The following is a 23363-nucleotide window of genomic DNA, read 5'->3' on the forward strand; positions in this document are numbered from 1 at the left end:
ACTCTCTCTCTCTACTCTCTCTCTCTACTCTCTCTCTCTACTCTCTCAGCTGCAGACCCCTCCACAATGCTTTCTGTCTTCCCCAATGTACTCACTCTCCGTCCGTCTGTCTCTCGCTGTCTCCAGTTCTTGCTTTCTATCTCTCCACTGCCCACTTTCCCCCACTGTGTTCGTGCTGTTCTCCCAGCATGCTGCCTATCATCATGTTTGCTCTCGCTCTGTTTCTCCCCCTCCATGCTGTCTCTTGTTCTGTCATTTACCCCACCAACCTGTGCTCACTCTCACTGTCCTGCTCCCCGCCACACCCCACCATTGTGTATACTGTCTCCTATGCAGTTTGCTTCTCTTTCCCTGTCTCTGTCTCCTCTACCTGCCCTCCATAATCGCACACCCTTGCACTCTGTCCTCCACACACCCACTCCCACCAGCTGTCCTTTTCATTTCCTAGGACTGCAAATTGGAAAGAAACAGGGAGGGCCAACAACATTCCTTCCTGCTGCATTACCATAGTTAGTGGTCCACTCCTTGTCCTAGATGATACCAAGGGAGTTGGAGATCTGCTGTGGCAGGCCTGCACCCCTTTATATCTCCCTCCATCATGCGCAGGAACCAGTCTCCTAGCTCTCTGTCTCTCTGGCGCTGTCTCTCTGGTGCTTGCTTGCGCTCTCTGTCTCTGTCTGTGTCTCTCTGTCTCGTGCCCCCTCTCTTTTTTTCTTTTTCTTTTTCTTTTTCTTTTTCTTTTTCTTTTTCTCTCTCTCTGGCACACGTTCTGACTCGCGCTGTCACTCTTTCACCCTCACGTGCACTGTACAGCCTGCACTGACTCTGGGAGATACAAAAGGGCAGGAGCTGGCATTGAGTTCAAATATTGCTGGGCACTGATAGCGCACACAGTGCAGAGTCAACCTACGACCCTTGAACCTGCCTGACACTGATGTCTCCCTGCAGTGTTGGCTCAGAACAAATGACACTGGGTCAGGCTGAGAGACGAAAGCCCCTTCGAAGGACATGAAGTGTCTGTGTGTGGGGAAGATGTGTTTACTATGGGGTGGGGTGCTCAAGCTATCATGGCCAGGGTCAGCAAGGGTGTGAGGGGACCATTAGACCCTCAAGTGACCCCCCTTGAGGGTGTTGGCTGTCGGCTGTACTCTTTTGATGCCTTCAGGGAATAACAGTAAAATAAATTCCTTGGCTGGGTTCAAACAGCATCTCGCCTGAGATACCCTGTGAATAATGGTCTAGTTCTTGTTTGCTTTCCTCAATGGCAGCTATTGATCAATGAAAGACATGTGGTAGATGCTAGATCCACTCAAACCAATCAGCTTTCACGCTGTCCGTGCACTCTAAACCTCTTTTTAAGAAAAAATGAATAAGTCGTACATTCCCTTTAGGCAAGATTCTGGCAGAACTAGCTGTGTGAGACGGTTACAAAGATAACTATTGTGAAATGTCAGCTGAAAGCTTAATTCCTCTCTGTCACTCAGCGGGTTCTCCTGCTGGCTTCTTTCTCTCGCCAGTCAGAGATGACACTCTTTTTAACGTTGCTTTCTATCTGTTTGAATAGACCCTGAGCAAAGTGGGAACGAGGGGGTCAGAAACATAGTCCGGCATCACCTTAATTCCTCGCTGTGGCCTAGCTAACTGCTGGAGCCTTGCCCTGCGCTTGCCAACGCGTACTGCCCATCAATTGTCTCTGTGCTGCGTTTTAAGTGTTAATTCTCCCATAGACAGTCTAACCCCCTGTGCCCCAATTGTCCCCTACATCTTCACTCCAGGATCCAGGCCTGCCCTTGGGCTGGGAAGAGCCTAAGGGAGGAAGTCCACGTGGCTTCCCTAGATTCCCCTTGACTGATGCCCACTAGATTTGTGTGCGCGGGCACACAAACACGGACAGGTTTGGCTGTCACATGCAGTCAAATAGCTGATTCATTTATGAGTGAAAACAATTGAAAATGCCTGGAGTAAATAGGTTACACAATTTTGTGCCTATAATTGATTGGCTATACACCCGAGACTGTGCATATGCTGCCAATCGCACACCCCTCCCAATTTTGCTACAGGCAGCTTTTGCTCTGCCATTTTCTACCTCCTGGGCATCACCATCTTCAACCAAGTAGTCCGTGTGAACGTCTTTGAGCTCTTCCACCATGGGGGCTTCATATTGGGAAGGTTATAGAAACCGGTTATAGCTGTGGGCTATTGGTCAGTGGGCCCTGGTGTGTACTAGCTCGGTTTTAACAGCCCTGCCTTAACTGAGACCTCCCAGCTGGATACAGAGCGGGCACCAAACCAGTTAGCTTCCGGTTATTCCTGGCTGTGCACCCCCCCCACCCGCACCCACAATACACAAGTGGTGAATCCCGACTCTGATCCCACCCTGAGACACTTTTCCCTCTCTCTTTTGCGATCCCTTTGGGTTCTAACCCCCTTGTTCCCAATTCCTTGCAATGTTTTTTGCCCTGTTCATTTCTTCTTTTCCTCCTTTGCTCTTCATCAGCCTCCAAAAAAGATTTGGGAATATACGCCGGGAGAATGCTCTATTCTTTCTGTAGAGAATAGAAAGGTAACTCGTTTCTCTGTGTCCACCCTCCCTTGTCTGATGGCATTAACCCGTCGGGTGCTGCAACCCATCAGCTTCTGAAAGAGGAGGATTGCAAGTTCTTGTTTTCTGTCAACGACACTGACCCCAGTCTTCTCTCTTTCAGATCCTGACCAGCTTGACTTTTCTGTTTTCATTCCAGACTGTCAGCATTTTATTTCCTTTCTAATATTTGCATTCCTCGTTGTATCCCTGGTCCGCAGATCATTGTGGAGTGATTAGTTACTGATTGTATGCTCTGACATCAAATCACTGTGGCTTCGGGACTGTAATCACTGATGCATGATGTGTCCCTGTTGTACTTAGATTGTGCAAGCAGCCTTTGCCAATGGTGTTAACAGCAATCAGGTATTCTTTTTCGCTTTGCCCCTATCGACTTGCTTCTAGTGCTTTATCTCTTTTTGTGCCACATTGTACCCTAAATGCAAAGTCTGACTGGTATCCCCCAACCAGAACAGTCTCATGGCTCATGTTCAGAGAATAGAATTGTTTCCAGTCGCTGACAGTGAATGGCCATCTGAGGTGGGACTACCACTGCTCCACCCAGGAGCTTTATGCTTTGAAAGAACAAAAGACTACGGATGGTGGAGATCTTAAATAAACACAGGGAATGCTGGAGAAACTCGGGTCTAGCAGCATCTGTGGAGAAAGAAACAGAATTAATGTTTCAAGTCTAACGTGACTGTTCCTTGGAACATTACTCCTTCGTGGGATGTGGGTGTCATTGGTGGGGTCAATATTTATTGCCCTTGAGTCTCCGACAAGACCATTTCAGAGGGCAGTTAAAAGTCAACCTAATTGTTTTGGGTCTGGAGTCACGTGTAGGCCAGAACAGGTAAGGGCGGGAGATTTCCTTCCCTAAAACTCATCAGTGAGATAGATGGATTTTTATATTCAATTGTAGTTACTTGGTGACCAGTTTTGATTCAGAATTTAATTAATAAATCTGATCAGCTGCCATTGTGATTTGAACTGTTGCCCTAGAGCATCAGTCCAGTGATCTCACCACTGTCACCATCTCCCCAATTTAATATCCAAGAGTTTAAAACTGAGCTGGAGCTATAACTCCTTCTCCCAATTATGTAGGGACACACAAGAATAAACCACTGCTGCAGGACAGTTTCCTCACGGACTTCAGGAGCATCCTGGAGAAAGGGATAGTTTTTTTTACTCCAGCACAGCTTCATGGGCACTACTGTTCCATGATTCCCTTGGGAACTCCAGAATCAAGGAACACTTAGGGTCATAAAGATACACAGCACAGAAACAGACCCTTTGGTCCAACTCGTCCATACCCTTCGAATATCCGAAATTAATCTAGACCTGTTTGCCAGAGTTTGACACACGTCCCTCTAAACCTTTCCTATTCGTATACCCATCCGGAGTGCAGCGAAGGTTTACCAGGCTGATTCCGGGGATAGCGGGTTTGACGTATGAGGAGAAATTGACTAGGTTGGCATTGTTTTCACAGGATTTCAGAAGAATGAGGGGAGATCTCATAGAGACTTATAAAATTCTAACAGGGCTAGGCAGGGTAGATGCAGGGAGGATGTTCTTGATGGTGGGTGTGTCCAGAACCAGGGGTCACAGTTTGAGGATTCAGGGTAGATGATTTAGGATGGAGATGAGGAGATATTTCTTCACCCAAAGAGTGATGAGCCTGTGGAGTTCATTACCACAGGAAGTAGATGATGCCTAAACATTGAATGTATTCAAAAGGCGACTAGATATATAGCACTTGGGGGAAAATGGGATGAAAGGTTACAGTGAGAAAGCAGGATTAGGCTATTGAGTTGGATGATCAGCCATGATTGTGATGAATGGCGGAGCAGGCTTGAAGGGCTGAATGGCATCCGCCTGCTCCTATCTTCTATGTTTCTGTTTAAATGTTGCAATTGTACCAGCCTCCACCACTCCGTCTGGCAGCTCATTCCATACACACACCACCCTCTGCATGAAAATATTTGCCTCTTAGGTCCCTTTTAAATCTTGCCTTTTTCACCTTAAACCTCTACCCTCTAGTTTTGGATTCTCCCTTCCCAGGGAAAAAACTTTGTCTATTTACCCTATCCATGCCCCTCATGATTTTACAAACCTCTATAATGTCATTCCTCAGCCTTTGATGCTGCAGAGAAAATTGCCTCAGCCTAATCAGCCTCTCTGTCTAGCTCAGCCCCTCCAACCCTGGCAACGTTCTTGTAAATCTTTTCTGATCCCTTTCAAGTTTCACAACATCCTTCCTCTAGCAGGGAGACCAAAATTGCACACAGTATTCCATTAGTGGCCTAGCCAATGTCCTGTACAGCCGCAACATGACCTCCCAACTCCTATAATCAATGCACTGACCAATAAAGGCAAGCATACCAAGCACTGCCTTCACTATCCAATCTACCTGCGACTCCACTTGCAAGGAACTATGAATCTGCACTCCAAGGTCTCTTTGTTTGGCAACACTTCCCAGGACCTTACCATTAAGTGTATAAGTCCTGCCCTGATTTGCCTTTCCGAAATGCAGCACCTTGCATTTATCTAAATTAAACTCCACCTGTTACTCCTCGGTCCATTGACCCATCTGATCAAGGTCCCGTTGTACTCTGAAGTAACCTTCTTCGCTGTCCACTACAAACCCAAGTTTGGTGACATCTGCAAACTTACTAACCATACCTCCTACATTCACATACAAAGCACGCATTTAAATGATGAAAAGCAGTGGAGCCAGCACCGATCCTTGTGGCACGACGCTGGTCATAGGCCCTCAATCACGACCCTCTGTCTTCTACCTTCGAGCCAGTTCTGTATCCAAATGACTAGTTCTCCCTGTATTTCCTATAATCTAACCTTGCTAAGCAGTTTACCATGAGGAATCTTGTCGACCACCTTGCTGAAATCCATATAGATCATGTCCGTCGCTCTGCCCTCATCGTTCCTCTTTGTTACTTTTTCAAAAAACTCAAGTTAGCGAGTCACGCTTTCCCATGTACAAAGCCATGTTGACTATCCTTAATCAGTCCTTGCCTTTCCAAATACATGTAAATCCTGTCCCTTAGGACTCCCTCCAATTTGCCTACCACCAATGTCAGGCTCACCAGTCTACAGTTCCCTGGCTTTTCCTTACCACCTTTCTTAAATAGTGGCACCTCATTAGTTAACCTCCAGTCTTCCGGCATCTTACCTGTGGCTGTCAATGATACAAATATCTCAGCAAGGTGTCCAACAATAACTCCTCTGGCTTCCCACAGAGTTCTAGGGTACACCTGATCAGGTCCTAGGAATTTATCCACCTTTGTGTTTCAAGACGTCTAGCATCACCACTTCTGTAATATGGACATTTTTCATGAGGTCGCTATTTATTTCCCCATATTTTTTATCTTCCATATCATTCTCCACAGTAAACACTGATGCAAAATACTCAACAACTATCTTCTCCCATCCGTAGTACCACAGACCTAGGTGGCCTTGCTGATTTTTAAGGGGCCCTATTCTCTCCCCAGTTCCCCTTTTGACCTTTTTATGTATTTGTAGAATCCCTTTGGATTATCTTTAACCCTATTTGCCAAAGCTATCTCCTATCCCCTTTTTGTCCTCCTGATTTCCATCTTAAGTATACTCCTACTGCCTTTATTCTCTTCCAGAGAATCACTCGATTTCTGCTGTCTGTAGCTGACACATGCTTCCTTCTTAAGCAAAAACTCAATTTCTGTCATTTCATCCAACACCCCCTATACCTGCCAGCCTTGCCCTTCACCCTAACAGGAACATACTGTCCCTGGACACTCGTTATCTCTTTTTTTTTTTTTTTTTTTTTTGAAGGTTTTCCATTTTCCAGGTGTCCCTTTACCTGCAAACTACCACCCCCCAATCAACTTCTGAAAGTACTTGCCCAGTACCACCAAAATTGGCCTTCCTCCAATTTAGACCTTTAACTTTTAGATCCGGTCTATCCTTTTGCATCACTGTTTTAAAACTTCATGTACAAGTACCACCTATTACTGAGAGTCCTTGTACCACCACAAAAATTAACTGAACAAATGAGGGCAAATCTCCAAAATTGTACTTACCAGGAATTAGCTGGGTATTTGTTATAGTCAGTTACTCAGGAATGTAGGGTTAGAGGAAATTGTTGAAGTGATTTTGGAATGTGACTGGCTGGGTGCTTAAGGCTGAGGGAGATTGCTGAGGTCATTGGGATGAGGCTAGAGGCATCCTCAGGAGATTCCGAGGTGGGAGCTCAGTGTCCTAAAGGGATATGGAATCTGTAGAATGTTGGACTGTCTTAAAGGCCACGAAAATGTTGAGAAAAATGTTGTGACCTGAGGGAACGAATGGTGCTAAAGGATTTGTTGCTCCTGCTGATTATCACCTACTTTACCCCTTGCCCACCCCTGGGCTGCTAAATCAGTCTTTCTCCATGGCATATACCTGCGGGCACAGAATGTACCCTGGGTGGGACGACTTCAAAGTCCACTGCCGTCAGTGGATCAGCAGTACCATTACTGACCGAGCTGGTTGGGTCCTTAAGGACATAACTGCTGGACTCGGTCTGCAGCAGGTGGTGAGGGAACCGAGAGGGGCAAGCATACTTGACCTTATCCTCCCCAGTTGTAGAAGCTTCTGTCCTTGGCAGTTATTCTTGCAGAAACTATCACACAGTCCTGTGGTAATGAAGTCCTGTCGTCTTACTGGGGGATACCCTCCATTATGTTGGTAGTGGCACATCACATGTTAAATGGGATAGATTTTGAACGGATTTCGGAACACCAAACTGGGCATCAGTGAGGTGCTGTGGGTAATCAGCGGCAGTAGACCTCCTTCAACTTCAACTTGTAACTTTGCGGCCTGGTACATTTGACCGGGTGCGGCATGAAGGAGCTCTAGCACAAGTGGAGTCAACGGAAATCAGGGGAAAGCTCTTTGCTGGTTTAAGTCATACCCAGTGCAAAGGAAGATAGTAGTGGTTGTTAGAGGTTAGTCGTCTGTCTCAGGACGTCTGTACAGGAGCTCCTCGGGGTGAATATTTTCCAGAAAACCTGTTAAAAAGATGTTATTGCACACCTCTGGAACAGGTGGGTTTACATGTACCTTTTGGCCCAGATGCAGGGACACTACTACTGTGCCTCAGTTCCTCAGGGGACTGTCCTAGGCTTGACCATCTTCAGTTGCTTCATGAATGACCTCAAGAAGTGTGGATGCTCGGTGATGAATGCACAATGTTTGGGACATTTGCGAGTCCTCAAGAGACTGAAGTCATGGTATCCATGTGTAGCAAGACCTGGACCGTGTCCAGGGTTTGACTGAAAAGTGGCATGTAACATTTATGCCACAAGTGCCAGACGATAGCCATCTCCACCAAGAGGGAATTTAACCAGCTCCCCTTGACGTTGAACAGCATTACCAAAGCTAAGTCTTCTGCTACCAAAATCCTGGGGAGTTACCATTGACCAGAAACTGAATTGGACTAGATTAGGACTGGACTGGGAATTCTGTGGCAAGTAACCACTTGCTGCCTCCTTAATGACCATTCAGCATTTACAAGGCTCGAGTCAGGAATGCAATGGAATACTGTCTGCTTACCTGGATGAGTGCAGCTCAAGCAACACTCCAGAGAGAAAGCAGCCCACTTGATGAGAAGACATGCAACACTTTCAATGTTAATTCTGGTCAGCACCAGGGCATAGCAGCGTGCACCAACTTCAGGGTGCATGGCAGTAACTCCTCAAGCCTGTTCCAGCAGCAGTACCGTCGTCTTTGTGACCTCTACCATCCAGAAGGACAAGGGCAGTTGTTGCACAGGAACACCACCCTTCCAAGTTCCCCTCCAAGCCATTTACCATCCTGACTTGGAAATGTATCGCTGTTCCTTCAGTGTCGCCGGGCTAAAATCCTGGAATTCCTTCCCTAACTGCACTGTGCACCTACAGAACATGGACTGCAATGGTTCAGAAGGCAGCTCACCACCAACTCAGTAGCGCCTTTAAGGAAAGACAATAAATGCCGGCCTTACCAGTGACATTCACATCCTGGGGATTAAATTTAAAAACAAACCGTGACCACCCTTGCAGTCAAATAGCATGTTTATGTTCCAAAATTAAGCTTCCATGGGAAAGTCAAGGGGAATGTGAATCGGAACATGAATGACCAACACCACAAACTGGAGAAGCAGGATTTTGCCTTCCAGAAATATTCCTGCACCTTCAGGACAGTTGGAACTTTTTTGTTGGGAATATGGGGTAGCCCAGGAAATTTGGTGTTGAGATGTATGATGATTTGGAATGGCTTCCCTGTTTCTAGACTGGCATAGTGTGGGGATGGCTGTGTATGGAACATGGATGGTCAGACGTTGGGATAGGGAAAGAATACAAACAGAATAACATACTCGAAGGACAATAAGTGCCAAACAAACCTTTGGAAAGATGAATACAATGTGAACACTTTTAAATATCTGTAAAATTACTGTTGTAAAATGTTAACACTTAGCTCTGTGTCAGAGTGTACTGCTTTGTGGGTATCTTTACTGTATCTCAAGCTACAGATGTTGTGAATTTATTTTAAAGCAAAATACTGCTTTCAATGTGCCATTGTTTTGCAAAAAGCTAATCTGAGGATAGTTAGCTGAATTCTAAGTGCAAGTTTGTGTGTTGCGGTGTTGAGTTGCTTTCTTGTCTAGAAATACTTGCCGTGAGTACTTGGCTTCTTTAACATGCTGAGGCATCTGTTTGCATTGCCCTAACTGAACCCCCCCAAATCTTTCTCTCCCTTCCTTTTTGTTTTCAATCAGGATCAGCTAGAGAAAGATCTCTATCTCTACCAGGCTGAGCTAAACACAGACTTAGAAAAAATGGAGAAGCTTTTTAGAAGCCATGACACCCAACTGTGCAAGGTATTCTCAACTTTCTCCCACGTCAATCACTCCATGCATGTGTTAACCCTTTCACTGCTGAGACTGAATCGGTCAGTCTGCAGGGAGCCTCATGTTGAAGGTCATTTAAGCTTGTAATCAATTGATAATCGGCGTACAGTTGACAAAGGCTGGGATTGTTCATCCGGAGTACTGTATCATAGTACCTCTTGTGCATGCTCTTTTTCTGAAATTAAATGCGTTGTTAGATTTTCTTTTGTCATTTCTTTTGCGAGTTCATGTTTCGACCTCTTGGGCACTGTGTCCTGAAAATGAAATTGCGCTTCCTAGCTGCACGAGCTCCCCACAGGAATTAGCTCTAAGCCTCCTGTTTGGCTGCATTTCAGAGTCAAGATTGGCCACCAGTCCCCTGATTCTGTTTCCAGACCTTGCCTGTATCACAGTTACAATTTAATGCAGCCATCTATGTGTGCATGCTTTTAGTTTTCCTCAGCTGTTTCCTGTTGTTGTGCTTGCTGTGGGCCAGTCACAATTACATCCACTCCGTCTCTGTCCATTAACTGGGAATACTGCTGTAACCCTGACAGCCCCACACCGGTACCAACTCGGAGCGAGAGGTTGTTGCGATGGAGCTGCGGATGGTAAAAATCTCTCCTGTCTCTTCTGCTTGGCGGGGTGCTTATCTAAGTTGCCTGTGATGAGGACTTTGAGATTAGTGAGCGTGCTGCTTCCTGAGCTGGGGATTTGTTCAGTGGAACAGGAGCAGCAGCTGTTGGAAGGGCTGTTTGTCTGCTGCTTACTGTGGCTCTGGCTGTCAAATTGAAATGCTTTTGAACAAAGAGCCAGATCTGAGGAGTTCTGTGAAAGGGCACGGGGGCATGTATGTGTGTAATGTTGCCAGTAAGCACAGATAGCGCTAAACTTAGAGTGCAATTTCTCCGAAATGAGTACCATAATTTTAAAATGAAACAAGCACACTCTTCATCAATGCTATGTCGAGAACTGGATAAGTTTGTCAAGAGCAGGGATAGTTTTTAAAAAGGTTCCCTCTCTAAGCCTTTACGCTGTGTAAGTAGCCCAAAGCCAGTTGGATATTTTCCCTCCATTTGGCTTGATGCACAATGACTCATTCACAAACAAAAGAACAGAGGCTATGCAAGAACGAGCACAACTGACTGCTGTTCAATCTGTCACACCCACCCACCCCCTCTCTCTCCCCAAATGCCCACCCGCCCCACATCACCCACCCCAAGGGCACAAGGAAGAATCACTGGATTTATTCAACCAAGCAAGTGTTTTGAGACCTGACTGTGAAGTGGGAGTTGAGACGATAGCGTCAGAATTGAAAGTGGTACGACATTCTGCGAAGTCCACCCGATATCAGGGCAGCTAGCTCCTACTTTTAGCCCTTTTCCCTCTCTCTCTTTTTTATTACGTGCATTGTTTGAGATTTATCAATGACCCTGTTTTACTTTTGTTTTTCAGAACGCAGCACTGAACTCTCCCTTGGAAATCCCATCTGAATTCTCAAATTAGTAAGTAACCGAGCTCAATGAGCTGAGCATTTATGTGCACATATTGTTGGTCATGAGTGCATTGCCGTGTTGCTTGGTCTCTCAATGTTGTATTTGTCTGTGCACTGAGACTCCTGAACTAAAGTGTAAGGAGACATATGTGTACGGTCAGGAAAAGCAGCAGCAAACCCCTGTTGTTCTCCTGCTAGAATTAGAGAAGGTGGATTTGTGATTCTATTTTGGTGAATTTGTGACTCTATTTATTGGTGTCATCTTTACTCTGATTAAAATTTTCAATAGTTGGGATTTTGAGAAGCGATGGATTGGATCCTGAGGGACTACTGTGAGTTCACCAGAAAGAAGGCAGCACATTTGCCACAGAAATTCCTACCTGTGTAAAATTTGCGCGGCCACACTGTGCCAGCCTCACTGGCTTTCCTCTGTGTGGTCACCGTTTGAGAAAGTGATTCACTTGAGGCTCCCCCCTTTGCCAGGATTAGAGAAAGCCCCTTCTTTAATGACTCCTTTCTCAGGAGAATGCATCTCTGTCAGACAGGAGACTGTAGCATTCTTCCTGTGGTACTAAGGAAGTGTTTATTTATGTTGGAATCATCAGGGGATAATGTTTAGACAGGGTGGGACGGTCTCTGCTCTCTTGCTTTTGAAGTGTTTCAGATCCACTGAGTTTTGAAAAGCTTTACTTTGGAGAAAGATAACCTTAAAGGATAACCATGCAGTGCATGGAACCCAAAGCTGAGTACTTGCATGGATCCATTTGTAAATCGGGTCAGTTGGTGCTAGGAGTGGAGAATACTTGAGTAAATAACCACTATGTGTGTGATACTAGCACCTTGAGCTGTTTTATGACATGAGTGGTTTTATGTAAATGCAAATTGATGTTGGTGAGGGGGCTCCAGACTTGCCCCAGTGTCTGACTGGAATTTGATCTGAATCAACAGAGCACTGAGTTGATGTAGTTTGCTGTAAAATTAAGGGATATTAAATAGAGAAGGAGGAATGAACTGGGGGAGGGGGGGGGGGGAGATGACAGCAAACTAGTAATGTCACTGGGTTAGAATGCCCAAGCTAATGCTGTGCGGATCTGGGTTCAAATCTCACCACAACAGCTAGCAAGATTAAATTCAATTGATAAAATTGTAGAAGAAAAAGCTATCAGTTTGTTGTAAAACCTCAACTGGTTCAATAATGAAGGAAATCTGGTCTGGCCTGTATGTGACTCCAGACCCACAGCAATTTGGCTGACTCTGAACTGTCCCTGAAATGTCAGAGCAAACACTTTTATATTCTTTCTCTTCAAATATTAATCCAATTCTGTTGCCTAGTTTTTGTTTCAGTCTTCACTTCTGATTCAAGCACTCCTTGTTTTAGGGTCCCTCAATGCAGAAAGAAACAGTTAATGCCCATATTCTTTTTAAAAAGATAAAAGCATAAATAATTTGCCAAGAAGAAAGTAAACTTATCTCAATAATTGCCCATGTCCTGTGATGTTTTTCCACTGAGGGCAACTTTGTGTCAGGGACCAGTGCTTGAAGTTTTGTTTCTTTCCCCTCCCTTTTATTCTGGATTGGCTAGTTTGATTTCAGCTGCAGATTGGAAGCACCCAGAGCTAACTATCTGTCTTCTTTTGAAAGCATTGTTTTGTTCTTGTAATGAAGTCTGGCTTGCTGTAAAGGAAGAGTGTGCAGGGTTACAGAGAGAAAGCAGGAGGATGGCATTGAGTGAATTGCTTGTTTGGCAAGCTGGGGCAGACACAATGGGCTGAGTGGCCTTCTTTTGTGGTGTAGTAATCCTGAGAGTTTGCAGTCTGATGCTTGGCATATGATGCATTTGCATATGAGCTGAATCTTTTCTCATGTTACACCCAACGAGTTCAGACAAAGTGAAGAATTCAGGGCAAGTGGAGTGACGGTCAGTTCGTGGAGTAAATGAATTAGACCATGAGCGGGGCAGGGTTGGGCGGCAAGGGAGAAGGGGCAGGAGAGGAGTGTGCTAAGAGAGAACAGGTAGAGGAGTAGTTCAGGAGAGAGGACAAACAGAACAAGCAGGCTGAGGGATGGTGAGAGAAAGTGGGGTGGGAGGGGTAGGTGCAATCAGTGGACAAGTGAAGACAGCGTGGAGAGAAAGGACAAGAATTGCATTTACATAGTACCTTTGCATGGCCTCAATGTCCCCTGAAGGACTTTACAGTCAATGAAGGGTTGTGAAAGACACTCCCTATATAGGAAATGAAGAAGGGGAGTTAGAGAAGCCAAGAAGGGGGAGCAAGGGACTTCATGTTTAGGTTGTACAGGACGTTAGTGAGGTCACTTTTAGAATACTGTGTACAGTTCTGGTTGCCTTGCCTTAGGAAGGATATTATTAAATTTGAGAAGGCTCAGAAAAGATCTACCAGGATATTGTTGGGATTGGAGGGTATGAGTTATGGGGACAGGCTAGATAGGCTGGGACTTTTTTCACTGGTACGTAGGAGGTTGAGGAGTGATCTTTCAAGGTTTATAAAATCATGAGGGGCATCGACAAGGTGAATAGCAAAGGTCTTTTTCCCCTAGGGTAGGAGAATTCAAAACTAGAGGGCACATTTTTAAGGTGAGAGGAGAAAGATGATTTAAAAGGGAGGGGCAAATTTTTCACGTACGTAGAACCAATTGCCAGAGGAAGTGGTAACTGCAGGTACAGTTACGACATTTTAAAAGACATTTGGTTAGGTACATGAACAGGAAAGATTTAGAGGGATATTGGCCGAATGCAGACATAATAGGACTAGTTTAATTCGGGAACTTGGTCAACATGGATGAGTTGGACCAAAGGGTCTGTTTCCTTCCTGTATGACTCTAGGGCTGAATATGGAGCACAATGAGGATATTGGCTCCACTAAGCAGAGCGATGGTCAGTGACGGAGGCTGGGAGATGAGGTACATGGTTGGTGAGGCTTGTAGTCAGTACAGCTGGAGAAGAAACATGGGGGAATTCTCAGTTTTCACATCTCTCTGCCATTATACACTTCCTTACCCCAGCCACTTTCCTGTCTCTCTTATCTCCTTTTACTCCTTCTTGGTGTGTCAATTTCACCCCCCCCACCACCTTCCCTTCACCCAAATCTAATATCCCTTGACCTTCTGCCCTTGATTTTGACAACTTGTGTACCACACCCAGGGGCTAAACATCCTCAATCACAGCCCGATTAACAGAGCCAAGAGACCCATTAGTTACATTACTTGAAAAAGGAAATTCTTGCGCTGAGATTAGATGAAAGCTTGGGCGTGTGATTAGAATTCCTCACAATTACAACATGGCCCAGAATAGCTGTTGACTGTACTGAGTGAACTGCTGACAGTTACCTTTCCTTGAAAGATAAAATGTGGTCATTCAAGGTTTTAATACCTGGGGTAATTCACTGTTTTTGCAATTTAACCAATGTCCGTGGTTTCCTTGCATTCAAGGCTGGTTGAGAGTTCCATGTTGCTGTTGTAAATGCACTGAGATTCTTGGAATCTTTTTTAAACATTGATTTTATGCGTCTCAGCTAGTGGTAGTTGATGTTTCTATGTGACAGAGTACTGTCCCCTGTTTCTATGGGATCTTTCCAGTTCTGGTCATTTAGAAATCCATTTGTGGGCATGCAGGGTGGGAGGGTGAATTGTGAGGAAGATGCAGAGATGCTTTCGTGTTATTTGGACAAGTTGATTGAACGGGTGAATGCATGTTTATATGCATTTGTGAAATCATGATGGGCATGGATAGGGTGATTACCAAGGTCTTTTTCCCAGGGAGGAGGAGTCCAAAACTAGAGGGCATAGGTTTAATGTAAGAAGGGAAAGATATAAAAGGGACCAAAAAGGCCCAACGTTTTCACGCAGAGGGTAGTGCATGTATTGAATGAGGAAGTGGTGGAGAGAGGGACATTTACACCATTTAAAAGGTATTTGGATGGGTACATGAATAGGAAGGATTTAGAGGGATATGGGCCAAATGCCGGCAAATGGGACTATATGAATTTAGGTTTTCTGGTCAGCATGGACGAGTTGGACCGAAGGGCCTGTTTCTGTGCTCTACAACTCTATGACTCTGCCAGGCGAGGTATAATAATAAAAAAGTGTGAGGTGATTCACTTTGGAAGGAGTAACAGGAATACAGAGTACTGGGCTAATGGTAAGATTCTTCGTAGTGTGGATGATCAGAGAGATCTGTGTCCATGTGCATAGATCACTGAAAGTTGCCACCCAGGTTGATAACGTTGTTAAGAAGGCGTACGGTATGTTAGGTTTTATTGGTAGAGGGATTGAGTTTCGGAGCCATGAGATCATGTTGCAGCTGTACAAAACTCTGGTGCGGCCACACTTGGAGTATTGCGTACAGTTCTGGTCACCGCATCACAGGAAGGATGTGGAAGCATTGGAAAGGGTGCAGAGGAGATTTACCAGGATGTTGCCTGGTATGGAGGGAAGGTCTTATGAGGAAAGGCTGAGGGACTTGAGGCTGTTTTCGTTAGAGAGAAGAAGGTTAAGAGGTGACTTGATAGAGACATACAAGATGATCAGAGGATTAGATAGGGTGGACATTGGGAGCCTTTTTCCTCGGATGGTGATGGCTAGCACGAGGGGACATAGCTTTAAATTGAGGGGTGATAGATATAGGGCAGATGTCAGAGGTAGGTTCTTTACTCAGAGTAGTAAGGGCGTGGAATGCCCTGCCTGCAAAAATAGTAGACTCGCCAACTTTAAGGGCATTTAAATGGTCATTGGATAAACATATGGATGATAATGGAATAGTTTAGGTTAGATGGGCTTCAGATTGGTTTCACAGGTCGGCGCAACATCGAGGGCTGAAGGGCCTGTACTGCGCTGTTATGTTCTATGTTCTAATATGGACGCATGTGAGGCTATCCACTTTGGTAACAAAAACAGGAAGACTGATTGAAAAGGCTGAGGTGCCATGAGACTTGGGTGTCCTTATACACCATCTGTTGAGAATGAGCATGCAGGTGCAGCAGGCGGTGAGGAAGGCAAATGGTATATTGTCCCTCATAGTGAGAGTATTCAAGTACAGGAGCAGGGATGTCTTGCTGCAATTGTACAGGGCCTTGAGTTTTGGCTATGGAGGGAGAGTAACAAAGATTTACCAGGAGGTTTCCTGGGATGGCAGGACTGACGTATGAAGAGAGACTGCATTGGATTAGGACTATATTCACTAGAGTTTATGAATGAGAGGGATCTCAGAAGCCTATAAAATTCTAACAGGATGAGACACAGTAGGCACATGACGGATGTTCCCAATGACTGGGGACTTCAGAACCAGGGGTCATTGCCTAACAATATGGAGTAAACCATTTAGAACGGAGATGAAAAGAAATTTCTTCAACCATAGAGTGGGGAGCCTGTGGAATTCTCTGCCATAGAAAGTGGTTTAAGCCAAAGCATGGAATGTTTTCTGGAAGGAGTTGGATATAGTTCTTAGGGTTAAAGAGATCAAAAGATATGGGAAGAAAATATGAACAAGATACTAAGTTGGATCATAGATCATAAAATCTCTACAGTGTGGACATAGGCCATTCAGCCCATCCGAGTCCACACTGACCGTCTGAACAGCATCCCACCCAGACCCACACCCCTCCCCTATCCCTGTAACCCTACATTTTCCCATGGTTAACCCCCCTAGCCTGCACATCACTGGGCCCTATGGGCAATTTAGCATGGCCAATCCAACTAACCTGCACACTTTTGGACTGTGGGAGGAAACCCACACAGGCATGGGGAGAATGTACACACACCACACAGACAGTCACCTGAGGGAGGAATCGAACCCAGTTCCCTGGTGCTGTGAGGCAGCAACAGTAAACCAGTGATCCATCGTGCTGCCCTAATGATCAATCATGATCATTTGAATGATGGAGCAGGCTTGATGTGCCGAATGGCCTATTGCTGCTCTTATTTTCTGTGTACCTATAACTAAAACAATCAGGAGATCTTAAATCGCAGAGGGTAGACATGTGGTTCACTCAGCTTCTATCAGAGGGCCATCCAGTTAAGCTCACTCAGACTCTTTCCCTATTTTCTACAGGGACTGGAGCAAAACTCCCCTCCAGAAGGGGCAGTACAAAATGAAATTGAACACTTTTATAAAATTCAAATTCATTTTTTCTTAGGAGTGAAGTCAAAAAATCAAAAGTGCAGGATAGTAAAAATTTCAAGCTCACTACTCAATTATCTGTGGGTGCAGGAGATTACCGGGAGTTCACAAGACTGAAATGAGTAGATTTTTACTTGTGTATCCAAGACTGTTGGGGTACAGTGGGTCACATAGTTGAGATACAGATCAGTCACTGCCTAATTGAATGCAGGAATAGGCTCAAGGGGCTGAATGGCCCATTTCTGTTTCTAAAATGGCCCCTGGGCTTTGACTTTAAATGAAGGCATGCTGTAAAAGCTCAAGGTAGTGATTTGGATCAAAAATGAGTTACTTGTCCCATGGCACAACAGTGCCCGGGACTCTATCTGTCACAGGAACTTTTGAGTGTCCAGATTAATATCTACTGGAGCACCATAAGAGCTATAAAGTGGCTTGGGGTGAGCATGCACCTTGACTACAGTCTGCTGTTTTTCAACACAAAGGGGCCATACAGAAAGCGAGACAGTGATGATCTTGATAGTTTAATCTGGAAAGCATCGCACAGAGCGACTCATTGAACCCAGCTATCTGAGAAAGGGAAATTACCCCAGTGTGGGGCCTTAGTTTGCATTTTGCCAGATTTGGTGAAAGATGAAACCTTGCAACATAGGGAGAATGGTGGGCGTATGTGTGGAAATTGTAAGTGTCTGCTGTCAGGATTTGACTTTTGTCCACAGTGTTGTAAGGATTGTGGTGAAACGTGAGTTACATGTCAATAATCTTTGAGTTGTTAATGAGGGTTCTGCAGCTGGAAGGCAACTTGAGTGTCTAACTCAGTTTGAATTTGAAGTTATTGACTAATTAATCAGGAAATGTAATACTCTGCCAGATGGAGGGGGCAGGGAACAGGTAGCAATTGATTATTTCTCATCTGCTGTCTGAGCATTACACAAGGTCCCAGTCACCAAGGACAGGAATAAATGGAAGGAGACCAATCCTGGGCATTGATATTGTATAACGTTCTGTAAAATTGGCCTAAATGAACCTGCAAATCCAGCCTCTCAGCACTGATGTATTTTTCTAGCAGAGAATGCACATCAACTCCAGTTACATTCCCAGCAAGCCTATCTGACAGTGATTGTCAACAATCTTTATCTTCATGGGTGGGGGTGGCAGCCCCAGATTGTATCCATCACTGTTCAAATATCTTGAGTTGGTGGTGCCGTGAGATCTTTGTTTTCTTAGTTTATCGGTTCAATGAATATCCTTTTTTGCATCCAAGTTCAAAGTTAAACAGGACAATCAATTGAATTTGAGACTGAACTGTCTGGGTGACCAGGGATGAATGAAAGGCTTGTCCTTGTATTTCCATTTACTCAGTCTGCAAAGGAGAGCACATATTTAGATTTGCTGTGGTGATACTGTCACTAGGCTAGTAAACCAGAGGCTTGGTTCAATAGTTCATCTCGATGTGGCAGCTAGTAGAATTTAAATCCATGTAACGTATGTGGAACTGAAAGGTCGTCTCGGTAATGGTGACTGTGTGAAAACCCAACTGAATCACTATGCCCTTTGTAGGGATGGAAATCTGCCATCCATTACCTGGTCTGGACTACATGTGAGTCCAGAGGCACAGCAATGTGGTTGGCTCTAAATTGCTGTCTGAAATAGCAAGCCACTCGGTTTAGGAGCAATTTGTAGATAGGACACAAATGTTAGCCTTGGCAGTGATGCCCACATCTCATGAGTTCATTTATTTATTTTTAAATTTATTCCAAGTTTCATAATGTACCACAAAATAGGATGGTTAGCAAAATCGAAACCCATGGATTTGCAGGGGATGTTAGCAAAGCGGCACCTGGTGAATGGTTGCTTCTCAGTCTGGATGCAGGTACACACTGGAGTCCTCCAGGCAATGCTGTTGAGGGGTAGTATTCCATTTTCTGAAGAAGGGTCTAGGCCCAAAACGTCAGCTTTCCTGCTCCTCTCATGCTGCTTGGCCTGCTGTGTTCATTCAGCTCTACACCTTGTTATCTTAGCTTGATGTTGAGGAGCTGGTTTTGTGTAGATAGGGCCATAATTTCAAAATTTTCAGTTAAAACAAACTCAAATGTAGTATTCATTGGCTTGGGTAATAACAAAATTCCAGAGGGCACAGGTTAATGAAATAGAGACATACGTAGCAAGTACAGTTTGGTGCAGTGACCTGATATATTTTGTAGAAAGAATGAGGAGAGTCAGTAGTTCATGTTCAAATAGGGCGCAGGAGCTGAGAAACCTTTGAGATGTATGGCTACAAATACTTGAAGGAAGCCAAGCTTATTGAGAAGTCATGAAGTTGAAACAGCATTGGAATGTAGAAAGTAGCTGCAGGAGTAGGCCATTCAACCCCTAGAGTCTGCTGCACCAATTGAGTGGCTGATCTTGGACCTCTCTGCCATTGTCTCTTGACAGCAGCATTATCTAGAAATGTATAAATTTCTGACAAGATCTTGCTCAATAATTGAGCTTTCATGTTCCTCCGAGTTAGAGAATTGTGAAGAATTACCTCCCCTAAATGAAGAAATTACTCCTCATTGCAGTCTTGAACAGACTGCTTGTTCGGAGAAAGGCACAGGATCCTGAGCTTTGCAAAGAGATGTTCAGACTATAGGACCAAAGGAGTTATGCTTAATATTTACAAAATGCTAGTTAGGCTGCAGATGGGCTGATTTGTCCAATTCCTGGCACTACACTTTAGGAAGGAAGGCAAGGCTGTGGAAAGTATGTATTAGTAGAAAGATCTAGAATTGATTGCGGTGGAGGTATACTGTGACAAGGGAATTGCCCTGGGAGCCCTCAACATAGACTCTGGACCCCAGAGGTTTCATGGCATCAGGTCAAACATGGACAAGGAAACCTCCTGCTGATTAAAATATACTACTTCCTGCACCCCACCCCAAGATAATTAATCAGTTTTCGTCCGTGTTGAAAATCAAATGGAAGAAGCACTGAAGGTTGCAAAGACAGATTGTAATCTGGGTGGGGTACTTCCTTATCCATCATTGAGAGGGGCTTGGAGCAGCGCTACTGACTGATCTGGTTGAGTCCTAAAAGTCATAGCTGCTAGATGGGTCTGTGGCAGGTGATGAGGGAAGATCGTGCTTATCCTCACCAATCTGCCTGTAACAGATGTATCGGTCTATGACCATATTGCTAAGAGTAAGATCTCACAGTCCTTACAGGGACAGAGTTCTGTCTTCACATTGAGGACACCCACCAATGTGGTGTGTGTGTTTCTGACGGTGATGAGTGGGACAGATTGCAAACAAATCTAGCAACTTGAAATTGGGCATCCGTGCGGCACTGTGGGCATCAGCAGCAGAATCATATTCCAACACAATCTGCAACCTCATGGCCCAGCATATTCCCCGTTTTACCATTACTACTGAGCCAAGGCATCAATCTTGATTCAATAGAGAGTACAGGAGGGCATGCCATGAGCTGCCCCAGGCATACCTGAAAATGAGGTGTCAACATGGTGAAGCTAAACAGGATGTTGTTCATGCCAAGCAGCAAGTCATAAAGTCATTTAGCACAGGCCCTTCGGCTCAACTTGCCTATGCTGACCCAGGTTTCCTAAACTGAACTAGCCCCATTTGCCTGCGTTTGGCCCATATCCCGCTAAACCGTTCCTATCGATGTACCTGTCTAAATGCCTTTTTAAATGTTATAATTGTACTCTCCTCTACCACTTCCTCTGGCAGCTTGTTCCATACATGCATCACCCTCTGTGTGTAAGGGTTGCCCCTTGGGTCCATTTAAAATCTTTCCCTTTGAACCTATGCCCTCTAGTTTTGGGGAAAAGACCTTATGTATGCACCCTATCCATGCCCCTCAGGACTAAAAAAAAATAGGGTTTTGTAAATCCACAACCAATCAAAACCAACGATTAGATTAAGCCGCTATTGTCCTACACATCTGGCTGTGAATAGTGGTGGATAATTAAATAACTGCCAGGCAAAGGAAGCTCCATAAATGTTCCAGTCCTCGGTGATGGGGGAGCGCAGCACATCGGCGTAGAAAGCAAGGCTGTAAGATTTGCACCAGCCTTCACCCAAAAGTAAACAATGTATTTCAGTACCCACCTCAGGTCCCCAGCAGCACAGATGGCTCTCTGATTTGATTCACTCCACGTCATGTCAAGAAATATCTGAAGCCACTGGATACTGACAACATTCTGGCAATAATACTGAAGACCTGCTGCCTCACAGTGCCAGAGGCCCAGGTTTGATTTCCCCCCTTGGGCAACTGTGTGTGTGCGCGTGTAGAGTTTGCACATTCTCCCCGTGTCTGTGTGGGTTTCCTCCGGGTGCTCCAGTTTCCTCCCACAGTCCCAAGATGTGCAGGCTAGGTGGATTGGCCATGCTAAATTGCCCATAGTGTTCAGGGATGTGTATGTTAGGTGGGCTTGGGGAATGAGTCTAGGTGGGATGCTCTGAGGGTTGGTGTGGACTTGTTGGGCCAAAGGGCCTGTTTCCACACTGTAAGGATTCTATGGACCTGTGCTGCAGAATGAGCCACACTCCTAAGCCAAGCTGTTGCAGTACAGCTAAAACACTGGCATCTACCCAATATTGTGGAAGATTACTCGGGTACGTCTTGTGCACAAAAAAAGCAGGATAAATCTAACCTGACCAATTACTGTCCTCTTTGCTCACTCTCTATCATCAGTAAAGTGATGGAAAAGGTCATTAACAGTGTGATCAAGTAGCTTTTGCCTAGCAATAACTTGCTCAATGCCATTTACTTGGGGTTTCGCTGGGGCCACTCAGCTCCTGACTACATTCCAAATTGTCCAAACATGAATAAAACAGTTAATCGTGACTGATGGGGTGGGAGTGACTACCCTTGATGTCAAGGCAGCATTTGACTGAATGTAATATCATGGAGCCCTGGTGCCAATAAGAATCAAGGGAAGGACAACCCATTGTTTGGATTTCTCTCCGGCATGTAAGAAAATGGTTGTAGTTGTTTAAGGTCAGTCACCTCAGCTCCAGGACATCTCTGCAGCAGTTCCTTATGGTAGATATTTGCTAATCAACGTGTTCAGATAGGTTATTACACACCTCTAGAGAAGGTGAGATTTGAACCCAGGCCTCCTGGCCCAGAGATAGGGACGTTACGACTGTGCCACAAGAGCCCTAAGTTCCTTAGGGTAGTATCCTAGGCCCAGCCATCTTCAACTGCTTCATCAATGACTTCCCCTTCACCATAAGGTCAGAATCTGGATGTGTGTCATCAGAGAGCAACGTTCAGCACTACACACCACTCATCAGAGAGTAAAACTGCCTGTGTCTGGGTCTTACTGCATATGGACTACATTCAGGCTCATAAGTGAAAGTAACATTTCACGCTATGCAAGTGTCAGGCAGTGATCATCTCCAAAAGAGAAAATCTAACCATCTCCCCTTTGTAGTCAGTGGTGTTACTATCTCTGAACCCCACCACCAACATTTCTGGGACTACCATTGACCAGAAACTGAACTGCACCAGCCAAGTAAATGTTATGGTTACAAGATGAGGGAAGAGGCTTGGAATTCTACAGCGAGTAACTCACCACCTGACTCCCCAAAGCCTGTGCACTATCTGGAAGGCACAGGTCAGGAGTGTGATGGAACCTTCCCACTTGCCTGGATAAGTGCAGCTCCAACAACACTCAACTTGACGTCATCCAGGACAAAGCAGCCCACTTGATTTGTACCTCCATCCATGACCTTCAACGTTCACTCTCCACCAGTGAGGTACACTGCCAGCAGTTTGTACTGCCTATGCACTGTAGTAACTCAAAGTTCCAAGCGCGCAACCACTACCTTCTGAAAAGACCAAAGCAGCAGGTACAAGGGAACACCACAATTTTCCCTCCAAGCCACTCTCTATCTTGACTTGGAAATGTATTGCTGTTCTTTCGCTGTTGCTGGCTCAAAATCCTAGAACTGCCCCACATCCCAAAGACTGTAGGGTTTCAAAAGGCAGCTCACCATCACCACTTCCAGGCAATTAGGGATGGACAACAAATGTTGGCCAAGACGGTGATGCCTGCATGCCGTGGACAAATTAAAAAAAAAAAATCTCTGAAACTTGACAGTGAGTTAAATCATAAGTTAATCTGTTCTCATGATGTTGGCTGAAGGGTGATTATTGCCCAGGAAAATCTGGGCAGAATGCCCCTCTTATTCTTTTCAAATGTGGCATTTATAACTCACCTGAGGGGGTAGAACTGGGGTCT

At 45.1% G+C, this 23363-nt stretch overlaps 1 protein-coding gene across 1 annotated transcript in view; it reads left to right on the top strand.

The window, feature by feature from the left end:
- Positions 1 to 23363, top strand: part of LOC109938306 (sorbin and SH3 domain-containing protein 1-like) — a 108412-nt gene that overhangs the window by 28723 nt on the left and 56326 nt on the right. Inside the window, exons 11-12 of the mRNA XM_048616303.1 lie at positions 9375 to 9476; positions 10941 to 10990. Coding sequence (XP_048472260.1) covers positions 9375 to 9476; positions 10941 to 10990 — 152 coding nt within the window. The remainder of the gene's footprint in view (positions 1 to 9374; positions 9477 to 10940; positions 10991 to 23363) is intronic.

The sequence above is a fragment of the Rhincodon typus genome, chromosome 34 (genome assembly GCF_021869965.1).
Source record: "Rhincodon typus isolate 14 chromosome 34, sRhiTyp1.1, whole genome shotgun sequence".
Lineage (NCBI taxonomy): Eukaryota > Metazoa > Chordata > Chondrichthyes > Orectolobiformes > Rhincodontidae > Rhincodon > Rhincodon typus.